The 23,881-nt window shown below is 36.1% G+C and overlaps 1 protein-coding gene across 7 annotated transcripts in view; it reads left to right on the plus strand.

Moving 5' to 3' along the window:
* The window catches only part of CEP126 (centrosomal protein 126), an 89,148-nt gene that overhangs the window by 44,859 nt on the left and 20,408 nt on the right, over nucleotides 1–23,881 (plus strand). For 4 of the 7 annotated variants that reach the window (XM_055272879.2, XM_063636441.1, XM_063636440.1 and 1 more), the window contains 3 exons: nucleotides 1,657–1,855; nucleotides 5,223–7,368; nucleotides 22,328–22,440. In XM_055272879.2, the coding sequence (XP_055128854.1) occupies nucleotides 1,657–1,855; nucleotides 5,223–7,368; nucleotides 22,328–22,440 (2,458 nt within the window). Of the gene's footprint in view, nucleotides 1–356; nucleotides 434–1,656; nucleotides 1,856–5,222; nucleotides 7,369–22,327; nucleotides 22,441–23,881 lie in introns of those variants that run through there. The other 3 variants (XM_063636443.1, XM_055272884.2, XM_063636445.1) reach the window with 2 other exon arrangements.

Genomic DNA, 23,881 nt, shown 5'->3' on the forward strand with positions numbered 1-23,881 from the left:
GTCATTCTCCATCTTCTTCTTTGCCTTCATCTCCTTCTACTTCCACATCCTTTTCTTCAGCCTGTATACCGTTTTCTTCCTCCTTATCTATTCTTTCCTCTTCTTCGACTTCCTCTTATACTTCTCCATCCTTACCTCCTTCATCTATCCCTCTTTTTTCCTCTCCTTTGCATTCATCTTCCTCTCCAGGTTTGCCTCCAACTTATTTAGCTTTTCCCTCTCCAATTTCTCCTGTTTCTTCTTCCTTTATGATTTCCTCTTCCTTTCCCCCTATTCTTCACTCTCCTTCTGTTTCTACCTCCCCATCTCCTTTTATTCCTATCCACCCCTTCAATCCTCCTCACTGGGGGAAGAAAGTAGAGAAGAGAAGAGAAGAAAGTGGAGTAGAGAAGAAAGGAATAGAGAAGAAAGTTGAGACACGACAACTTTAAAGGTAAATAAATTGAGTTTATTAGATATTTTGTAGATATAGCAATATTTTGTTTGGGAAGGGCAACTAAAGGGGAAGGATTATCTAAGAGTAGTAAAGTGTAAAAGGAAGAGACAGAAACATACTCTCAATGTTCAGGAACTTGTATTAAATACCTTCTTGCTCTCCCTGATTAAATGTGTGATCACAAAGGGATAGTTAATCTAGTAATCATTGACCTTGACTACTACAGTCTGTCCAAATAAAGATATATATATGGATGTTGGAGATAGGTAATAGGTATATATCACATGTGGCCATTGTCACCTTCCAAAACATTTTTATTCTCATTAAAGTGGGAATAATTTAATTGAATTAGGAATAAATGCTCTTGGGATTCACACTGCCAGCCCCAGTGCAGCAGCATTCAGCTATATGATAGTCTCATCCCCATCCTATCCTCCCCCAAAAATCTTCTTTAGTTCTTTGCTTTCACTTTGTATATGTGCTGAAATGTAACATGCTGTAGGTTTGCAGAAGATACAAAATTCTAATAGAAAATGATGTCATGCGCTGAAAATGTTTGGATGGCTTTTAGCACAGTAAAGGTAGACTCTATATTAAGGATACACTTCTGTGACATAAAAAGCATGCTTATATTCCTGTTTATATTCCTGAAATAACTGAAAATAAGTGAGTACTTGGCCTCCACTGAGGCAGATCCAAGTTCCCAATGCTAGTTAAATAGGGAGGAAATTCCTGCCGACCCTGACAAGCAATTTTTATATTTTCTATCTGCTTGAATCTTCAACCAACACTATTAGGGTTACAGTTTTTTCCTAACCTACCAGCCATGACATCAACTCAGAAAGAAGGGTAATGCAGTATATTATTATCCATATAGGAATGCTCTTAAAGACCTGAGGACTAACTCTACACAGGAATTACTTCTACTCTTATCCCAGATTATAGAGGGATAGGTTATAATAATCAAAGCCATGAATTACTGAGCATTCCTATATGAAGATGGAGTTCTTTACTGGTACTTTAGTCTCGCAACTATTTTTATTCTACTATTGATTGCCTTAAATTCTTATTCTAACATGTCTATATATTTCTCCAATATCCTTATATGTGGTTATCTGGACAAACTCACACATATTACACCTAATGTGTCATGTATATACATATAGAAAGAAGTTAACTTTATTTAAATGTACTAAGCACTTTTTATGTCTGGTTCACAGAGCTATAGATTCTGCCTTGCCTTCAGCATTATCAAAAAATGATCACAAGCATCAGAAACAACTCTTATCCAAAATCAATTGTGAGAAAGAAATGAATGAAAACATGAGGGCAACCTTGGCTACTAGCAAAAATGTGTTCCAGCTTAAACTGGAGGAAACTCAGAAACTCCTAGAAGATCAGCATCTAAGCAATTTGCAAGTATGAAACTATAAAAATGTTGTTAATATTTTAATTACTTGCACTAATTTTACTCCACTTTTGCAGTGTTCTCCACTAAAGAAATATCTTACTAGCTGAGAGTAGGCCATGAAAGAGAGTATGGATGAATCAGCACAAATTCATCATAGAAACTATAGAAATAATTTTTTAGTTTTTTCCTTACCTTTGAAAGTACAATGTAATATATTATTGTTAGAAATTGTATTATAAAAAGCAACCAGAAAATTATAATACATGTAGATATTAGTTTCTTAATGGAAATATGGCAGAATTTGCTAGACATGATGTTTGTAATCTATCCCTAGTAGGGCATATACTTTGTTTTTCCACAACTGAATACAGATATTGGCTGATTTTCCTACATGTCCATCAATGTACTTTATTTTCATTAATAATTATGCACATTTATGAGATTTTTAATAAACCAGTATCAGATTAAATTCATAACACTGGCCTGATTCATCCAACAATTAATCAACAGTGGCAAGGCTAAGAAAGCAAAACAGAAGATTCCTGGCAGCTATCGTGATGTGCCTTCCTACCATAAACGACTATAATTATGAAAAAAATATATAAAACAACTGCTTTTAGACATGGGTCAGAGGCAGTGCAGGATATGATCTTGAAAAGGGGAAGAAATGATGTAAGCCTTATGAACTAGGCTTTCTACATAGTTATGTTGCCTGAATAAGCCTTAAAAAGATCCACTAGTAACCCAAGCTACCTATTAAACAAAAAAACTTAACACTTTTTTCTTTTTTCCTTTTTTTTTCTTTTGTTTCTTTTTTTTGAGATGGAGTCTCACTCTGTCACCAGGCTGGAGTACAGTGGTGCAATCTCGGCTCATTGCAACCTCCACCTCCCAGGTTCAAGCAGTTCTCCTGCCTCAGCCTCCCAAGTAGCTGGGACTACGGGTGCCTGCCACCATGCCCAGCTAATTTTTGTACTTTTAGTAGAGACAAGGTTTCACCATGTTGGCCAGATGGTCTCCATCTCTTGACCCCATGATCCGCCCGCCTCAGCCTCCCAAAGTGCTGGGATTACAGGCATGAGCCACCATGCCTGGCAACACTTTCTTAAAGAAGACTATGAAATCTAAATATTCAATAACATAATGCTCACAATGTCAGCATTCAATCAAAACTTACTAGACATATGAAGAATCAGGAAAATATGACCCATAACCAGGAGAAGAGTAGTCAATATAATCAGACAGAAATAACAGAGATGATGGAATTAACCAACAAGGAACTTTAACGTATTTTTACAAATATTTTCAAGGAATTAAAGTAAAAATGTACATAAGAAAGACAATTTAAAAAAGAAATAAACAGACCTTCTAATTCTGAAAAACATACTATCAGAAATGAAAAATTGACTGGATGGGCTTAACATTGCAGTCATTGCAGAACAAAAGATTAGTGGACTTGAAAACATAGCAATAGAAATTATCCAAGCTGAAGCTTTGGGAGAAAAAGCCTGAAAAAAAATGAACAGTTTGTTAGTGACTTGTTAAACCATATAAAGCCATCAACACATTTAATTAAAAATAAAATTTAAATAAAATTTCACAAAGTAGGAACGGAAATGTTTAAAGAAACCGTCGCTGGAAATGTTTCAAATTTGATGAAAATTATAAATCCACAGACTCAAGAAGCCCAACAAACTCCAAGAAGGATAAGTGTATGCACACACACATACCACAGAAAGGCACGTAAAAATCAGATTAAAGCCAGGGGGAAAAAAGATATGTTACATGCAGGGCAATAAAGCTAAGATGGACCACTAATGTAACTTATAAGCAAAACTTGAAATTGATCATGTTTCATTATTTAGTGGTGGAAAAAATTCTGAAGGAAAAAAAAGTATTGTTTATGAAATCAGAAGTTGCCAAACTTCTTTTGAGGTGATTTAGGAGATGAAGCAATTATAGACCTATGCAAATGGAATTCTTAGAGCCATGGATGTCATACTTAATATCTAGAAGGATCTTCTAATGCAAATTTCTGTGTCTCACTAGATGTAACCTCAAAGGATGCCTTCCAGGCCTGATTTCATCATCATTATCAGTTAAAACAACTTAGTTCCAAGAACAGGCATTGAAGTAGCTATGCTTTGTTTTGTTCCCTGTTTGGGTTGAGTGACTATCACTTTAAGAAGTATGCCAAAGGATGTGATAAATAGGGACTAAATGCTAAAAATATAAAACGCTCATGAATAATTTTTAAAACTTATTCCACAATACTAAATCAATAAGAACTAACTATATAAATTAAAATATTTTTATTCTGTAATTTATTTACTTTATTTCTTAGTTTACTTACTGGGATAGAAAAAGAATGTACTTCTGTCTAATACCATAATATGTACATTTTTAAAATTTTCATATTTTAGATAAATCTAAAATGTATGATAAATCTTAAGGGATATCAATTTTCTTTCCATTCAGCATTTTGACTAGATATACAATTTAATGTCTTCTTAAAATTTATTTCTATATATGTGATATAGATTAATGCATGCTAGGTATGTGTGAGAAAATAGAAATACTTTTAAACATTTACCATACATTGAAGTAATTTTGAAATTTTATTAAAGACTGATAAATTTCATGTAAATTGCAGTGAAATAGTGATGTAAATGTCTATGGAATTTATGGAAATTACTGCTATGCTAAACCTCCAAAAGGAGTCATTAAAATGAATAGTTTTTTAGCCTAAACCCATACGAAAATTACCTGGGGAATTTAAATAATACCAGTATATGGACCCCATCCAAGTATTAAATCAGCAGGACCCAGGTATAGATATTTTACACAGTTCTTTATGTGATTTTAACATGTAGCCAGAGTTAACAGCCTTACTACAGTCCACAAAATTAAGTTTTATAAAAAGATGTACCCCTACTAACAGGAAACTCACATTAGGATCACAGAGCTTTTAGGATCCTCATTCAAGTCCAGTGAATGTTTTAGGAAAAAATACAACTTGTAAATAACTATTCTTCAGAATCTCACTTGCTATTACTAAGCCTTCAAGAAACTTCATACTCTAAATGGAATAGCAATAACATTTTTTTTAAGTTCTAACTGTGGCTAGAATAAGCAGGTATTACTTTAGGAGTTGAAATCAAAGCAAGCATACTATACTATAAGTCTTTGTTACCTCCCAATTTTTTACCCTGAGGATTGCTGCAGGGATAAGAATTATTTATATACCTACGATGTTTATAGTCATACTACTCTATATGCAAGGAGAATTGGGCTCAGTAACAATGGGATGTTGAATCATTAATCTTGGCATTTAAAAGTTTATAAGCTATAAAACAATGTTCTTTTTTTTTCCAGAAATTTTGTGATGAAGTTAATCAGATAACCAATTCTGAAACCCTCTCAAGTATAGACAGTCTTGAGGCTACAGAGCATGAAGAAATATATTTAACACTTAATAAAGAGCATTCCACATCCATCCAGCGGAATACCATTTCCCTCAAACCAGCAAATATGCAATCAACTAATCTCAGCTGCTTTGATGAAGATAAACTGGCATTCTCTAAAACTCAACATATAAATAATTGGCTTACAAATTTAGATGCTTCAAATACTCAGAATGTCACACCTTTCTCAGATATTTTAAGTAAATCTAATGTTCTGCCTTCATGGGAATGTTTTAATAGTAAAGAACAATATCCATCTCCTTTGAATGGAACAGTGGAAAGAGCCACAAATACTGCTAATAATTCAGTACCCTTTGTATCTAGCCACCCCATATTTGTACTAGATAAAAAATGTGAAAAGACCTCTGAAACTAGCACTATGAGGACAACTAACTCCACTTCTGGAGCATTCAAAAGAGAGAGACCGTTAGTTACTGAGAGCCCAACATTTAAATTTAGCAAATCCCAAAGCACTTCAGATTCTCTAACCCAGGAAGTGGCTACATTTCCAGACCAAGAGAAATATTCTGAATTAAATCAAGAAAATGGAACTACTTCAGTTCCTGCTTCATGTGTACCAGTGGCAACGCCTTTAGTTTTGCCATCTAATATACAGTCAGCTAGACCTTCAGCAAAGAACAGTATACACATAAAAGAAATTGATGCAGTGCAGTGTTCTGATAAGTTAGATGAATTGAAAGATGGTAAAGAAGAAGAGATAAAATATTTTAATTGCAATAAGGGAGAGTTGCCTTTATTTTCAGACAGTTTTCAAGATGCCTATATACCTCACAATCCTGATTCAAAAGATGAAAAACAAAAATTAGCTGAAACATCATCCTTGTCTAATGTAACTTCTAATTATGACTTTGTTGGCCAGCATAAGAAAATGAAATACAACATCCATGAGAGAAATGGTGTGAGATTTCTTAAAAGTATTTTAAAGAAAGAATCTAAATATGAACATGGTTACCTTAAGGCATTAATTATAAATCAGAGCTTTAAGTTTGGAAATCAAAAAGCAGCAGCTATCAGAGATAGTATTGAATTAACAAAGGAAAGGGAAAAAGGTGCAGAAATTCCAAAGACTATTAAAAAACTGAGGTGGTTTGATGAAACTAGCAATATAGAAAACAATGCTGAAGACAGTCATTCACTGAAGAATAAAACAGGAACAACTCAACAGCATTCTCAACAATTCCACATTCAAAGTGGTGCTGGAAGCAACATAGTTAGTGTTTCTACTTGTGCTGTAAATTCTGCTGATAGAAAGAAGTCCAGGGAGGATTCTATCTCTGAAAATGTTACGACTTTAGGAGGATCTGGAGCAGACCATATGCCTTTGAACTGTTTTGTACCTTCAGGTTATAACTTTGCTAAACATGCCTGGCCAGCCTCAAAAAAAGAAGAAAGTAAAATCCCTGTACATGATGATTCTAAAACTAAGCAAGATAAGCCACTAAGAGGTAGAGCAAAAATAATTAGAAAACCAGGATCTGCAAAAGTCCATTCAGGCTTTATATGTACAAACAGAAAAGGCACTGTCATTCAACCACAATCTGCAAGCAAAGTCAACATATTTACACAAGCTCAGCGAAAATTAATTATACCTCATCCTCCTCCTCAATCTGCATCAAATATTAGAAGTGGTAAAAATATACAAGTGTCTCAGTGTCAATCAGTAACTCCTGAAAATCCTCAAAACATTATTACACGTAACTCTTTTAATTCAAAACATGTGCTTTCAACAGAACACAATTTGAATCAATGGAATCAGGAAAGTAGTTCTCCACTCTCAAATGCTTGTTCTGACCTAGTCACTGTGATACCATCACTGCCATCATATTGTTCTACAGAGTGCCAAACTTTCGCAAAAATAAATCATTCAAATGGCACTCAAGCAGTTGTCCAGCAAGATGGGACATTATATTGCACCCAAAGAAGTCCTGTTTGTGAAGAAAGTTATCCCTCTGTGACTCTAAGAACTGCTGAAGAAGAATCAGTTCCCTTGTGGAAAAGAGGGCCTAATGTCCTGCATCAAAATAAGAGGGCTACGGGTAAGAATAAATTTATAGCTTTTTATAGATAAAATCTACACTTTGTTAAAGTCATGTGAAATTGTTCCTATTTATGTATGGCCATACATACTACATAAATATTAATATTAAACAATAGCTTTATGGAAATAACTTACCTCCAGGCCGAGCACAGTGGCTTACACCTGTAATCCCAGCACTTTGGGAGGCCCAGGCGGGCGGATCACTTGAGGCCAGGAGTTCAAGACCAGCCTGGCCAACATAGCAAAATCCCATCTCTACTAATAGAAAAGTTAGCCTGGCATGGTGGCGCATGCCTATAGTCCCAGCTACTCGGGAGGCTAAGGAAGAAGAATTGCTTGAACCTGGGAGGCAGAGGTTGCAGTGAGCCGAGATCATGTCACTGCACTCCAGCCTGATGACAGAGCAAGACTCTGTCTCAAAAAAAAAAAAAAGAAAGAAAAAAAAGAAAGAAGTAATTTACCTCCTGTAATATGGTGATTTTTGGCCAGGCACGGTGGCTCATGGCTGTAATCCCAGCACTTTGGGAGGCCAAGGTGCGCAGATTTACTTGAGGTTGGAAGTTCGAGACCAGCCTGGCCAACGTGGCGAAACCCTGTCTCTACAAAAATACAAAAATTAGCTGGGTAATCCCTGCTGCCTGGGAGGGGGCAGGAGAATCGCTTGAACCCAGAGCCCAGGAGGTGGAGGTTGCAGTGAGCCAAGATGGTGCACCACTGCACTCCAGCCTGGGCAACAGAGCCAGACTCTATCTCAAAAAAAAAAAAAAAAATATATATATATATATATATATATATATTGTGATGTTAGTAGCTGAAACTTTTAAGAGAATGACCCAACCAGTGTTCAACTGAAATTAGAAACTTTTGCCAGCCTCCATTTTTTTCCATGACTTTTCCTGTTAGTTTAAGAGGAAGGACAAGGAATAGGATCTGATTCTTGTCCCATATTATTCTGTCAAATTTTCCATCAAAGTAAGCACAGTGAAAAGTGTTGTTTAAATTATTATAAACAAGTGAATACATGTAGTTATATTTATTTTTCTTTAAAACATTTTTTAAATTGAGTTTCTATAAACTAATATTAATTAGATATACCTAATTCTCCCATTCTGTTTCCCAAAGTGTGGCAGCTCTGCTTTTATCTGCTATGACTATTGGTTTCTGTGAGAGCAAAAAAAGATATCATTGCCTTGAAATATTTTTGAAAATTAATTCTCTATAGAATGCCATTGCCCTAGGCCGGGCGCGGTGGCTCACGCTTGTAATCCCAGCACTTTGGGAGGCCGAGGCGGGCGGATCACGAGGTCAAGAGATCGAGACCACGGTGAAACCCCGTCTCTACCAAAAATACAAAAAAATTAGCCGGGCGTGGTGGCGGGCGCCTGTAGTCCCAGCTACTCGGAGAGGCTGAGGCAGGAGAATGGCGTGAACCCGGGAGGCAGAGCTTGCAGTGAGCCGAGATCGCGCCACTGCACTCCAGCCTGGGTGACAGAGCAAGACTCCGTCTCAAAAAAAAAAAAAAAAAAAGAATGCCATTGCCCTTACTAGCTGGTTGACTCTCATAAAACTTCTTTCCTTCTATGAAGGAATAAACTAGAAAGCAATACATTTTCCTGCCAATAGGAAACAGTTGCCTATTGAGAAATAGTTAGGACTGGAGTCTGGAGGCAATCAGAAAAACAACTCTTGTTTTTCCAAAGGTATCAATAAATATTGATATATAATGAGAGTTTAAAATTTAATGTTCAAAGTCATCTTCAATTAAACCATGAGTTTTTAAAGCCAAGGGACATTTGTGTAATTCATCACAGTATCCCCAGATCCTAACAGTGCCTGGCACTTAGTAATCACCCAGACTCTACTTGAATTGAATGGATAGAAGCCACATTAGCAGAACAGAAGCTAAATGCAGACACTATAATCTAAAAATCTTCATTACTTGTCTACAAAAATCTAGATTTTAAAAAATTATTTCTCTCACTAAAATTATGATTTTTTTATCCAGTCATTTCAGAATGTAACTTTAGTTTTCACAACACTTCAAAAAAATGAAGGTATCATACAGATTAAATATTCTAAATAATGATGGTTACCGTTTTTGAGTTTGTAGCTTGTACCAGTCACAGTACTGTGTTTTATACTTATTGTCTCATTTAAACCTTGTAATAATACTGAGAAATAAATATTTTTAAAGACATTGTTTTGCAAAGAAGTAAGCAGAATTATCCAAGGTCAAGAGCTAGTAAATAGCAGAATTGGTATTTTAATCCAGATCTCTATGGTTCCAAGTCCTGTGCTTTTTCTACTAAAATCATATAGTAAATATAGTTATAAAGCAAATATCATATATCACACTCTGCTAATTAGGAAAAATATTAGGAAACTTATAGTTTCCCAATAGCTTATGTACAAAAGGGTAGCATATTAAAGTTATCTGATTCTCTGATAAAGGAATGGGATACATTTTATCTGGAAAAACCAATATTTTCCTGACATTTAATCAAAGGAGGTAGTTCTCTCTGGGACCTTCGTATAAGGGACTTTGGAAAATGTAATGAATTTTAACATTCTTAAATGTTCTTAAATATTCACACTGTTGTAAATATCTATACCTATTAATACAGCGATTATACTTAGAAAATATAACAGTACTAACAATACTGAATATTTTGTATGTTCAGTCATTTAAGCTTTTTTTCCAAAACTGTTTAAATATAAAATGCTTCAAGTGAACTCTTTGTTAATACTGGAATATAGTTCAGTGAGCATTTGTGGGATTTTTTTTCCTACTCTCTATTTGCCAGTTCATTTTATTTTTATACCCTTATGCATCCAGAGCTGACGATTGTGGAGAGCATCTTGTTCTCAATTAGCATTTCCAGGACACTCTAGCATAACTCTCTAGGAAAAACTCTTCCAATTAGATCCAAGCCATTCAACTATACCACCTCCTGATGTCTCCAGTAATTTCCCCCCTAAAAGATGACTTTGATATTTGGTTCACAGTCTTCATTTCCATACAAACTCTTTGCCATCATATTGGATAGTTCAGTTTTTGTATGGATGAGCAAACACCCTGATCTTTCTCACTCCTTTTTCATCTCTAATAACTTTCTATACAATTCTGCCTCAAATACCCATTCCCTTTGTTATATTCTGGACCTCGTCAACATTCATAACTCCTCTACTTTTTTTTGTTTCATCTTTTATTTTAGATACAGAGGGTACCTGTGGATGTTTGTTACGTGGGGATATTGCATGATGCTGAGGTTTGGGGTATGGATCCTATTACCCAGGTAGTAAGCAAACTAACTCACTCCTCTACTTAAGCACCTTCTCCTCTCTTTTCCCTACTCTTACTCCTACCATTCTTCTACCCTACTCGGCTTCTTTAGTCCAGTATTTTCTCAACTTTCTCATTCCAATTCATCATCTCTTTTTTTTTTTTTTTTTTTTTTTGAGTTTGTTGGAGTTGTTTTTTTTTTTTTTCTCATTCCAATTCATCATCTCTTTCTTTTTTTTTTTTTTTTCTTCTCACTTTGTTGCCCAGGCTAGGGTGCAGTGGCATGATCATGGCTCATTGCAGCCTGGGACTCCTGGGCTCAAGCAATGCTCCCACCTCAACCTTTCAGGCACTACAGGCACACACCACCATGCCCAATTAATTTTTTTATATAGAGACAGGGTCTGCCTGTGTTACCCAGGCTGGTCTTGAACTCCTGGGCTTAAGCCATCTTCCTACTCGGTCTCCCAAAGTGCTAGGATTATAGGCATGAGCCACCGTGCCTGGCCAGGTTCATCATTTCAATAGTTCTTTTACCAATATCCTAAACTCTGCCTCTTGGTCTTTTTTGTCACAAGAATCAAACAGCCCTCCCCCGCCCAGGGGGAAAAAATTATTTGCTTTTTCCCTGCCTCCTTCTAAGTAGCAGAGAAAATTCATACCAATGTGCCAGGCATATTGGCTATACTGTAGATTTATGAAACATTTTCTGATGATCAACATTACAGAGTATTCCTACTGTTTATCTCGTAAATTCACTGTCCTTCCTTTGAAATAATTATTTCAAACATCCTCCCCAAACATCTGATTTCCCTACTTCTCTTTCCTCATCAGATACTTTCACTGCTCATTTTTCTCAAACCTATATCAATGGGAATAAATATCCAAAATGGGAGGAAAACTTGTAGTTAGACTACATTAATAAACTTATATAAAAATTTAAAATATGTAAAACAATATTATGGCTAATGGATACATCCGTGGATAACAAAAGTATAGCAGAAATGGTAATGACAAACATCAACTCAGAATAGTGACTACCTCTGGAGAGAGAAGAAGGTGAATAGGCTCTAGGAGGGCTACATACAGGGCTGCCACAAATAGTTGCACAACTCCAGATAGCACCATTTATTTTATATAGTATGCAGCAACTTTGATACACAGAGATTTTCAATTATATTTGTATAATATCTGTTCTTTACTATGCTAAAAATATTTTTAAATAAAACAATTTAATACACAACAAGGAGGATGCAGTGTCAATGAGTAGAAAGCCATTCTTTTCAAGTAGTTTAGCCATGAAGGGTAAGATCTACGACATGAACTTGAATAGGCAGAACTATGAGACTTTTTTAGTGGGAGATTAGATTTAGAGCAATGATCTAGTAGGAGGAAAAAGTTTAAAATATGAATGAAATAGAAGAAACCATTTACGGATTCAGTTTTTAAAAGTAACTCCTCTTTTGATATTCTTGATCCAAAATTCTGTTGCCATGAGATCCTGCTCCACCATTTATCTCAACTCTATATATCTTCATGCTTGTTTCCTTTGAGATAAAACTTAAATATATAAGTTAAGTGAAATAAGAGATGCTTGGAGGTGGATGAAGGAAAAAATTAAGGCATTCAGATGGCCCCTATTTTGTCAATAAAATATTAGGAGATTAGATAGAATAAATGAGCAGGATTGGAAGACTGAGCTTTGTGAAGAGAGGGAGAGATTGGGAAGAAATTGTTGACCAATGATAAATAAAAGAATTGCTCAAAGTTATGAAGCCTGAAGGAAATAATATGCCTGGAAACACTTAAACTATATGAGCCCATATCTAGAGGAGCAAATCAGTTCCTCATAGTATCAGTTATGGGCTTTCTCATCTAAAAAGGAACAAAGATTGTTAAAGAATAAGTCCACCAGGGGCTTAGATAAAGGTAAAAACAAACCTTAAGGGAAAAGATGTCAATTGAGAGAAATTTTTTAGGAAAATGACACTGACAGAGAAAGAACTTAGCGTTGTCTGTTACTAATGAATATCAATATATTTTACCCTAGAAATAGGATCCGATTCCTGAATATGTAATTGGGTGTGAATGGGGAATTGAAAATAAATTTGAATAATTGATAAGTTTAGTGGACATGTTTTAGGATTTCAGAAGGGGAGACCTGGAAAATTTAACACTGATTTTTTTAATGTTTATTATTTGACTTATTTTGTTTTTTTATTTTATTTTATTTTATTTTATTTTATTTTATTTTATTTATTTTAAGACAGGGTCTCACTCTGTCACCCAGGCTGGAGTGCAGTGGCTTTATCATGGCTCACTGCAGCATCAACCTCCCGGGCTCAAGCAATCCTCCCACCTCAGCCCCACAAGCAGCTGGGCCTGCAGGTACATGCCACCATGGATGACTAATTTTTATATTTTTTGTAGAGACAGGGTTTCACCTTGTTTCCCAGGCTGATCTCGAACTCCCGAGCTCAAGTGATCTGTCTGCCTCAGTCTCCCAAAATGCTAGGAATACAGGCATGAGCCACCACACCCAGCCAACAATGATACTTTTTAAATAACATTTAGAAATGTAAATTCATGGGAATAAGTATAATACAGGATTTGCTTGGCTTCTACACAGAAGACTATAACACTGTTTAGAGAAATTAAAGAGGCAGGGGTAGGAGTATGGAAAAAAAATTAAAGAAGACCTATGGAATGGTGGAGCAGGGGGAAGATACGCCATGTTCATGGATTGGACAAGTCTGTATTAAAAAGAAGCCAATTCTCCACAAACTATTCCATAAATGTAGTATAATCTCAATCAAAGTTCCAATAGGATTTTTGTGAAAATTGAGAAACTGAGTCTAATATTTATATGGAAATGCAAAGGCCAAGAACAACTGCAATAATCTTGAAGGACAAAGTTGTAAAACTACTAGATATTATTAAAGCTAAAATAATTATTACAATATGGCATTTGTATGGGAAATTTAGACCAATTAACTGGAGACTCCAGAAACAGACCTACATATTTAAACACTTGATTTTTGGCAAAGGTGGCACTGCATAGCATGGAGAAAGAGTTCTTCTTATTATTCATCAATAGGATATATAGAATTCGTAAAAATGATCCTTATCTTACCACATACACAAATATTAATTCCAGGTGAACTGCAGGTCTAAATGTGGAAAGTAAAAAAAATTATTTTGGAAGCTAATATAGGTAATACATTTATAATTTAGGATGGACAGCAATTTCTTACACAATACTTTAAAAGAACCACTAAGGAGAAGACTGATCAATTGTAGATTAAAATTAGAGACTATTTTTAGTCTCTAAAAAAAACCATTACCAGATTGAAAAGGCAAACCACAGAATGGGAGAATACTTGTAATGCATATTACTGACAAAGGGCTTATATCCAGAACATATAAAGAACTCAAAATGTTCTTCAATAGTATGATATATAGAGTTAAATTCCATTATTCATTTAATGAAATACTACAATATAAATGAGCTATTGCTGAAAAACAGCAGTGTGGGTATACCTCACACCATAATACTGTGCAAAAGAACCATATTGCACAATAAAAATGCATATTCTGCTCCATTTATATCAAGAACAGGTAAAACTATGGCAGGTGGGTATATGGAAACAGGTAATGAGGGGAGCATTTTTGGTGCTAGTAATCTTCAGTTTCTTGACATGAGTGGCTGTGAAATCTGGGTTTGAGTACATAATCTATTTTCAATTTGTACCCTTTTCTACACACAGATTCTACTCCTGTTTTTTTTAAGCCAAATGATGTTGACATTGTTTAAATCTGATTTCAAAAAGAATACTTTTTTCTTTTCCAATAATTATTAAGAATATCTTCACAGAATCAAAAATTTGATTACTAGAAAGGACCAATGTGACAATTTACTTTAAACTTCACATTTTATAGATAAGGAAATATCCTAGGCAAAAATTAGGTAACATTTATTATGTTCCAATCACTATTTAAGCACTTTAAATATTGAAACAAAGTTAATTCTCCCAATAAATCTGTGAGGTAAATAATATTCTTACGCCCATTTTATAGATGAGGAAACTGGGTCACAGAGGATAATTGACTGTATAAATTGCATAGCTAGTGTAAGTGGCATACTCAAAATTAAGGCATTATGAATCTATGTTCTTAACTACTGAGCTACTTTGTTTCTTTATTTTTTTCTGAGACAGGGGTCTCACTCTGTCACCCGGGCTGGAGTGCAGTGGCACAATCTTGGTGCAACCTCTGCCTCCCAGGCTCAAGCCATCCTCCCACCTCAGCCCCCTCAGTAGCTGAGACCACAGGCGCACACCGCTACACCTGGCTAACTTTCTGTATTGTTGGTAGAGATGAAGTCTCACCGTGTTGCCCAGGCTGGTCTCAAACTCCTGAGCTCAGGCTCAGGTGCTCCGCCTCCCTAGGCCTCCCAAGTACTGGGATTATAGGTGTGAGCCACCGTGCCCAGCCTTACTTTGTTTTTTTAAAACTCTAAATAACAACAGATTTTTCAGTAATATACATGAAAAAAAATTGTGCATTGATCTATACAGTTTGTGGATGGCACACAGTATCAGAGGAAGTTACGGATGAAATCAAGGCTGGAAGCAAGCTTCAGAATCATCCTGGCTAACCGAACTGGCAAATCAAAACCAGTTCAGTTCAGTTTAGCAGAGACAGCTATAAAGTCATACATTTATTTGCATTCAGTTTACTGTTTAAGGTTTGGAGGGGGGAGGGTTGCCTTTTTTTTATTTTTTTAGGTGGGGACTCACTGCATCGCCCAGGCTGATCTTGAATTCCTGGGCTGAGAGCTCCTCCTGCCTCAGCCTCCCAAGTAGCTGGGGTTACAGTTGTGAGCCATGGTGCCTGGCATACTTTTTAAAGTTTTTATTGTGAAATATATCTGACATAGAAAAGAATGTATGTGACATATAAGAACAAGTTAAGACTAATAATAAGAGAACCCCATACCCACTGCTCGCTTTTAGAAATAGAAAATCACAAATAGCAGCCAGGTGCCGTGGCTCACGCCTGTAATCCCAGCACTTTGGGATGCCAAAGCAAGCGGATCACTTAAGCCCAGGAGTTTGAGACCAGCCCGGCCAACATGGTGAAACCCCATCTCTACTAAAAATTTAAAAATTAGCTGGGCGTGGTGGTGGGTGCCTGTAATCCCAGCTACTTGGCAGGCTGAGGCAGGAGAATCGCTTCAATCCCAAGGCAGAGGTTGCAGTGAGCCAAGAACATGCCACTGCACTCCAGCCTGGGCAACAGAGCAAGACTCAGTCTCCAAAAAAAATGAAATAAAATAAGAAAGAAAAGAAAAATTGCCGGGCGCGGTGGGTCACGCCTGTAATCCCAGCACTTTGAGGGCTGAAGCGGGCGGATCACGAGGTCAGGAGATCGAGACCATCCTGGCTAACACAGTGAAACCCATCTCTACTCAAAATACAAAAAATTAGCTGGGCGTGGTAGCGGGCGCCTGTAGTCCCAGCTACTCGGAAGGTTGAGGAAGGAGATTGGCGTGAACCTGGGAGGCGGAGCTTGTAGTGAGCTGAGCTCGTGCCACTGCACTCCAGCCCAGGGAACAGAGCGAGACTCCGCCTCAAAAAAAAACAATACCTACAGAGCCCCATATGCTTCTTCCCAATTACATCCCCTTCCTCCGTTACAGACGTGAACACCATGAAGAATTTCATGTTAAGCCCGGCGCGGTGGCTCACACCTGTAATCCCAGCACTTTGGGAGGCCGAGGCGGGTGGATCACAAGGTCAGGAGTTCGAGACCAGCCTGGCCAACATAGTGAAACCCCGTCTCTACTAAAAATACAAAAATTAGCCGAGTGTGCTGGCGCACACCTGTAGTCCCAGCTACTCCGGAGGCTGAGGAGGGAGAATCACCTGAACCTGGGAAGTGGAGGTTGCAGTGAGCCGAGATTGAGCCATTGCACTCCTGCCTGGGAAACAGAGTGAGACTCCATCTAAAAAAAAAAAAAAAAAAAAGAATTTAATGTTAATTATTCCATGATTTTCTTTATAATTTTGCCACATATGAATGTATTGCAAACAATATGTCATTTTTTTTGACATATGAAACTTCTATAAATGGGATTATTTTATCTGTGTTCTTCTGGGATTTGCCTTTTCCAATCAACTTTGTTTTTTAGATTGATTAGGTTGACTGTACTTCATATTCATTGCTGCAAATCACATTCAATTATATGAATGTTCAAACAATGTTTTCATTCTCCTATCATTGGACATTTGGGTTGCTTCTAGTTTCCTCCTTTTATGAATAATTCTTCCAAGAACAACTTTGTACATCTACTGATGCACATGTTGCTGAGCCATACGGTATGTGTATTTGCAAGTTTACTAGGTAATCCAAATTGTTTTCCAGAGTAATATATGACAGTTCCCTTTACGACATCTTCACCAAAAGTCTGATAAACTTTTTAAAGTTTTTCAGTCATACAGTATAAAATGGTTTCTAATTATGTGGTACATATACACCGTGGAATACTATGCAGCCATAAAAAGGAACGAGATCATGTCCTTTGCAAGGACATGGATGAAGCTGGAAGCCATTATCCTCAGCAAACTAACACAAGAACAGAAAATCAAACACCGCGTGTTCTCACTTATAAATGGGAACTGAACAATGAGAACACGTGGACACAGGGAGGGGAACAACACACACCAGAGTCATGGAGTGGGGAGGGGAGAGCATCAGGATAAATAGCTAACGCATGCAGGGCTTAATACCTAGGTGATGGGTTGATAGGTGCAGCAAACCACCATGGCACACGTCTGTCTGTGTAACAAACCTGCACATCCTGTACATGTATCCTAAAACTTAAAATTTTTTTTAAAAAGCAATAAATTAAGTTTTAATAATAAAAAGGCATAGAAAAACTTTAGCCCTATTTGTCTGGAAACTGAATATAATAAAAATACAAATGTATTCCTTAAAAAGTTTCTAATTATGATAATTTGTATTGCCCTGATTACTAATTAGTTGAACATTTTATATGTTTATGCATCATTTGCATTCTCTCTTCTGTGAAATGTCTGTTCTTGTCATTGCCTATTTTTCTATTTTTTGAAATTTCTTATTGATGGAAGTTTTTTTTATATTGTATATACAGATCCAATATAGATTATATGTGTTATAATTAGTTTCTGCCAATTTGTGATTGGTATTTTTACTCTTTTTAATGACTAAAAGTTGTTCTCAATGTGGTCTGTTACTTTATGGTTGCTGGTATGTATTTAGTCTTTTTTAAATCAGTTTTACACTTCTAAGAAGGAAGATACCTGTTTTGATAACTCTTCTTTGTTAAACACACACACACACACACACACACACACACACACAAAGCAAAAAAGGTAGAAGTTTACCATAGCTGTTACAAGGTCACTATAATTTTGGACAACAATTTTAGGCAGTAACAAGCAGATCTTTAGAAGTACTGCTATACTCTATGTCATTTTATAATATATATTTTAAGGAATTATAAACAAACTGGGATTACCCAGAGGTATGAGAGGAGAGGTTCAATCTAAAAGTCAATTAAAGAAACACAAGCCTAAGAGACATGATAGCTGTGTACAAATATTTGAAGGCTTATGACAAAGAAGAAGGAGTAAACAGAACTGAAATGAAAGGATAAAAATTGCAGAGAGGTTTTCAGCTCAGCATAAGGACGGATTTGAGCTATCCAGCAAAGGAAGAGGATGCCCCCATGAGGTAGTAGCTCCTCATCACTATTCCATTCAAGCAGCAGTTGAATGTCCACCTGTGAGTAATTTAGATCCATAGGTTACAGGTTGAACTAGTTAACTTCTAAGATTTTTTCCAAAACTATAATTCCGAGAATGTCTGGTATTTTTTCTTGTGTTTACAATTAAGAATACTACAGATTTTTTAAATATAATGTTTATTGAAGATTAGTAGCTTTATTTTGAGTTTGGTAGTGAAACTATCCTGTCTAGAATTTTCATATGAAACTAGGAATTTGGCCAGAGATACCAGTGCAAGCTACATTATTTTTGCAAAAATAGCAAGGTTCTCAGCGGTTGTATTAATTGTTAGATAATATTTAAGCACATGTATGTGAATAGAAAAATACATAAACAGTTTTAAGCATATACTGTGTCTTTAACTGCGATCAATAATCTACAATCCACAAAACTACAAAGAACAATAAAGCACAAAGATAAATAATTCAATCAAGAAGTACAAAAGTGGCTTCAGAAAATTAATGAGCAGACTGAGGGATGAGATAAAACCTTGACACAGCAGTTACATAAACAAGGAAATTTTTATGCAAGGTATTTAAAGCTTTTTAGATAAAGATGAGGACTTCTCAAGATTTAGAGGAAGAAAATTCCAAGAATAGAAAACGACATAGAAACTGTATTGCTGTTGAAATTATCTCGGTGGAAACTATAACATTTTGCATATATAGCATTTAGCATATCGATACAGGTGGAAATAAGCATAATACAGTGCTTGTTAAACTGTGGGACATGACTCATTCGTCAATTGTGAAATCAACGACCGGTAACCAGTTTTTTTTTAATGAAGTCTAATTTTAGAATTAGAATATTCTAGAATGGAAACTACCAGAAGGTATCTCATGTTGTGAGGATAAATATATTTTATAAAACTACATATGTATCCAAGGTCACAATGCAAAATATATTTATTTCTGTGAGACACAGTCAAATCAGAATGAAAATTACTAGCATATGTGTAAGAGCTAGAAGTTTAGATTTTAGAGCCCGACTAATTGGAGCTGAATCCCAGCTTTGCCCCTTACTGGCTCTGTGACCTTGGGCAAGTTACTTATCCTCCCTCCTGCCTTAATTTCTTTTTTGTTGTTGTTGTTTCTTTTCTTAACTTTTATTTTAGGTTCAGAAGTACATGTACGCGTTTGTTATAAGGGTAAATTGCATGTCACTGGGTTTTGGTGTACAGATTATTTTGTCTCCCAGGAAGTAAGCATAGTACCCGGTAGGTAGTTTTTCAGTCCTCACTGTCCTCCCACCCTGCACCCTGAAGTAGGCCCCAGTGTCTGTTGTTCCCTTCTTTATGACCATATGTACTCAAAGTTTAGCTCCCACTTATAAGTGAGAACATGCAGTATTTGGTTTCCTTATGTTCTTGTGTTAGTCTGCTTAGAATAATGGCCTCCAGCTCCATTCACGTTGCTGCAAAGGACATGATCCTTTTTATGGCTGCATAGTATCCCACGTTGTATATGTACCACATTTTTATCCAGTCTACCGTTGATGGACATTTAGGTTGATTCCATGTCTTTGCTGTTGTGAGTAGTACTGCAATAAGCATACACATGCATGTGTCTTTATGGTAGAATGGTTTATATTTCTTCAGGTATATACCCAATAATGGGATTTCTGGGTTGATGGGTACTTCTGTTATAAGTTGTTTAAGAAATCGCCAGACTGCTTTCTACAATGGCTAAACTAATTTAGATTCCCACCAGCAGCGTGTAAGTATTCCCTTTTTTTACAACCTCACCAGCATGTTAATTTTTGGCTTTTTAGTGATAGCCATTTGGACTGGTGTGAAATGGTATCTCATTGTGGTTTTGATTTGCATTTCTCTAATGATTAGTGATGTTGAGCATTTTTTCATCTTAATTTCTTTATATGTAAAAATAATGATGGTAATAGTGCCTATGGCCCTTAGAACAATGCCTGCCAAATTATAAATGCTAATTAAATATTAGCTAGTATTATGTTTTTATTTCTTACTCTCAAATGTCAGGTATTCAATTACTGGCTACCTTTCTTGAAAGGTAAAGGCTTTTTTGTAAGGTTCTTATCATAAAGCACATGCACACATTTCCATGTATTTCCCAAGACATTTAAGTGCTTATACACATATGCATATCTATGCCCCAGACCAATTGAATTTTCACCCTTGGTCCCAAAAAACTTAAATATGCATCATCATTACTTTACATCTTTGTACATAATGTTCTTTCTGACTCAAAGTGCCCTTTTATTTGGTAACCTACTACTACCTTTTTTGTTTTTTAAACAGGCTCAGAAGGTTAACTACTCTTTTAAGACCAAGCTCATACAAACTTCATGAAACCTTTCTTGATTCTTGCAAAGTCACTGTACCCTCTGTGCTTTCACTTAATTCCACTTATAGCTATACATACAAGTTAAGCATTTTACTATAATAATTCATTTATATTCATTCTTCTAGACAAATGGATTCCAAGATTTTTTGTTGTACTATTAATAAAAATTTTGAACACATACATGGCATATACATGTATTACTGTACTAATATATACATTAAGAACCTTAATCAGAAATTTTTTAAAGATAAACTAAAGTAAAATTTTAAATTTTGTATGATATCACTAGCTAATCTCTCACAGCACAATATACATTTAGGGTAAAAGTTATTGTTATAATTTTTTGATAATTTTTGAATTTGTGATACCAAGGTTGTTACAGGTATAATTATGTCATTGTCATTATGTGGCAAAGAGTTTGTGATTGAGAAAAAAATGTGTTGGCCTTGCTGTTTTTTACCTATCCTTGCATTATTAATATTATTTTGATCTGTGATTTTGCAAGAATATGTTTTTAAGTAGTCATTAAAAAGCAAAGAAAAGGCCGGGTGCAGTGGCTCACGCCTGTAATCCCAGCACTTTGGGAGGACGAGGCGGGCAGATCACAAGGTCAAGAGATCGAGACCATCCTGGCCAACATGGTGAAACCCCATCTCTACTAAAAATACAAAAATTAGCTTGGCGTGGTGGCATGCACCTGTAGTCCCACCTACTCAGGAGGCTGAGGCAGGAAAATCACTTGAACCTGGGAGGCAGAGGTTGCAGTGAGCTGAGATCGCGCCACTGCACTCCAGCCTGGGCGACAGAGTAAGACTCTGTCTCAAAAAAAAAAATAAATAAGAAAAATAATATAATAAACATTCATGTAACTACAAGTCACCTTAAATAATAAATATCAAAGATATAGTAGAAGCCCTACAAAAGTTATTTTAGCCACTTTGTTATTTTGTGAGGGCTTGTTAGAATACTATAAAATATGCATAAATTCACTTACCTGGGCACACACAAATTTTAGTACATTGCAGGAAGCTAACGAGAGCTAATAAATGATGACACCACTGTCAACCTCTCACGCTTGGAATTTTAACTCTTCTTTTAAGATAACTGAGTTTACTTCATGCATTACATGAGCATCTACCTCGCAAAATAACCAGGGTGCTAGTGTCAATCATATATGAGTAAAGTTTAACTTCTAATTTTTAGATAATAAATATGAATTGGAATTCTAATATGTTCTTCCAGCATACCAGTGGATTATCTTACACAATCTTCTGGTGTTCTGCGTCATGCTCTGGAGGTTACTACTCTAAACTATAAATCCCTCAGAAGCAAGGATTTTGTTGAAATCATCATTTTAACTGTGCCATGCATAGAACATATAAGAGGAGCTCAATAAAGTATGCTAACTGAATGAATTAAACTTACAGAGTTTTCTTGATGTTTGAAAGTAACTTGAAAGTTTGCAGTGGGTATATATTGGCTACTCAACTAGCATAATTTTTGACATTGTGCTGGCATTTGTTTAAGGGTCTACTGTTATGAGAAGAAAACGAATTGTTGAAACTAAGCAGAGAAATATTTTAGAGCAGAAAAGACAAAACCCTGGATCTCTAGGACAGAAGTACAGTGAGCAAATTAATGTAAGTATAGTATTAATCAAAATCTCTATTCAATATTAAAAAATTGCTTGGAAAACAGAGGTTCTTAAAGGACTATCCTCTTGCTGTAAACTGTATACCACAACTTAAGTATAATTATAGCCAAAGCCATTTGTGAAGCAGTCTTGGAATCTTTATGCTAGGAGATTATTCCACTATACCTACTTGCTGTGTTCTAGTTAGCTTGTATAATCAGTTACTAATGAAAGTTTTAAACCAACTTTAAATCATTATTATTATTTTAGTTGTTATTATTGATAACCAATGCTGGAAAAAATGAGGTCATTCACAACAAAATTCAACAAAGCTATTTAAATATACACTTAAAAAAGAAAGAAAAGTAAATTAGAGACCTGGATAGAAGAAACAAGTATGCTAGGCCAGGCGCAGTGGCTCAGACCTGTAATCCCAGCACTTTGGGAGGCCAGGGCGGGTGGATCACCTGAGGTCAGGAGTTCAAGACCAGCCTGACCAACATGATGAAACCCCGTCTACTAAAAATACAAAAAAATTAGCCAGGGGTGGTGGCAGGTGCCTGTAATCCCAGCTACTCGGGAGGCTGAGGCAGGAGAATTGCTTGAACCTGGGAGGCACAGGTTACAGTGAGCTGAGATTGCACCATTGCACTCCAGCCTGGACAACAAGAGCAAGACTCCATCTCAAAAAGAAAAAAAAAAAAGCATGCTAATCATAAAGACAACTGTAGTTTCATGTGACTGAATATCCTATTTGTGTCTGAGCTTCCTGGAAGACATGGCAAAAAGGAAAATTAGATGAGTTATATAGTTCTCAAGGGATGTTGATAATGATGTTGTTGTTTGGGATACAGTTTTAAAAAACATTTCCCATTGAGGACCTTTCATGGGGAACTTTGAAATACATAATGAATATGCTCCCAATAACAGTTCCACAACAAATGAATAAAGACTTTAATATGGCTGTTCAAGATAGAGATCTTCAATAAAAGTAAAAAGCATAATAACAATTTTAAAATAATGACCAGGCGTGGTGGCTCATGCCTGTAGTCCCAGCAGTTTGGGAGGCCAAAGCAGGAGGATTACCTGAGCTCAGGAGTTCAAGACCAGCATGGGCAACATAGCAAGACCTCGTCTCCACAAAAATGAAAATAAAAAAATTAGCCAGGCACTGGAGTCCCAGCTACTTGGGAGGCTGAGGTTCTGGGAGGATGCATGAGCTCAGGAGTTTGAGGCTGCAGTAAGCTATGACTACGCCACTGTACTCAAGCCCAGGTGACAGAGCGAGACCCTGTCTCTCAAAAAAAATTAAATAAATAAAATTAAAATTAAAATTAATGGAGGTAATTCTGCAAGAGCTAAGTAAGTGAAGTCAAATATGGCATTTTCTAGAGGTCTAACTTGATCCAGGGATTGACTTTAGAATATTAAAAGTCTAGATACATAAG

The sequence above is a fragment of the Symphalangus syndactylus genome, chromosome 3, assembly GCF_028878055.3.
Source record: "Symphalangus syndactylus isolate Jambi chromosome 3, NHGRI_mSymSyn1-v2.1_pri, whole genome shotgun sequence".
Lineage (NCBI taxonomy): Eukaryota > Metazoa > Chordata > Mammalia > Primates > Hylobatidae > Symphalangus > Symphalangus syndactylus.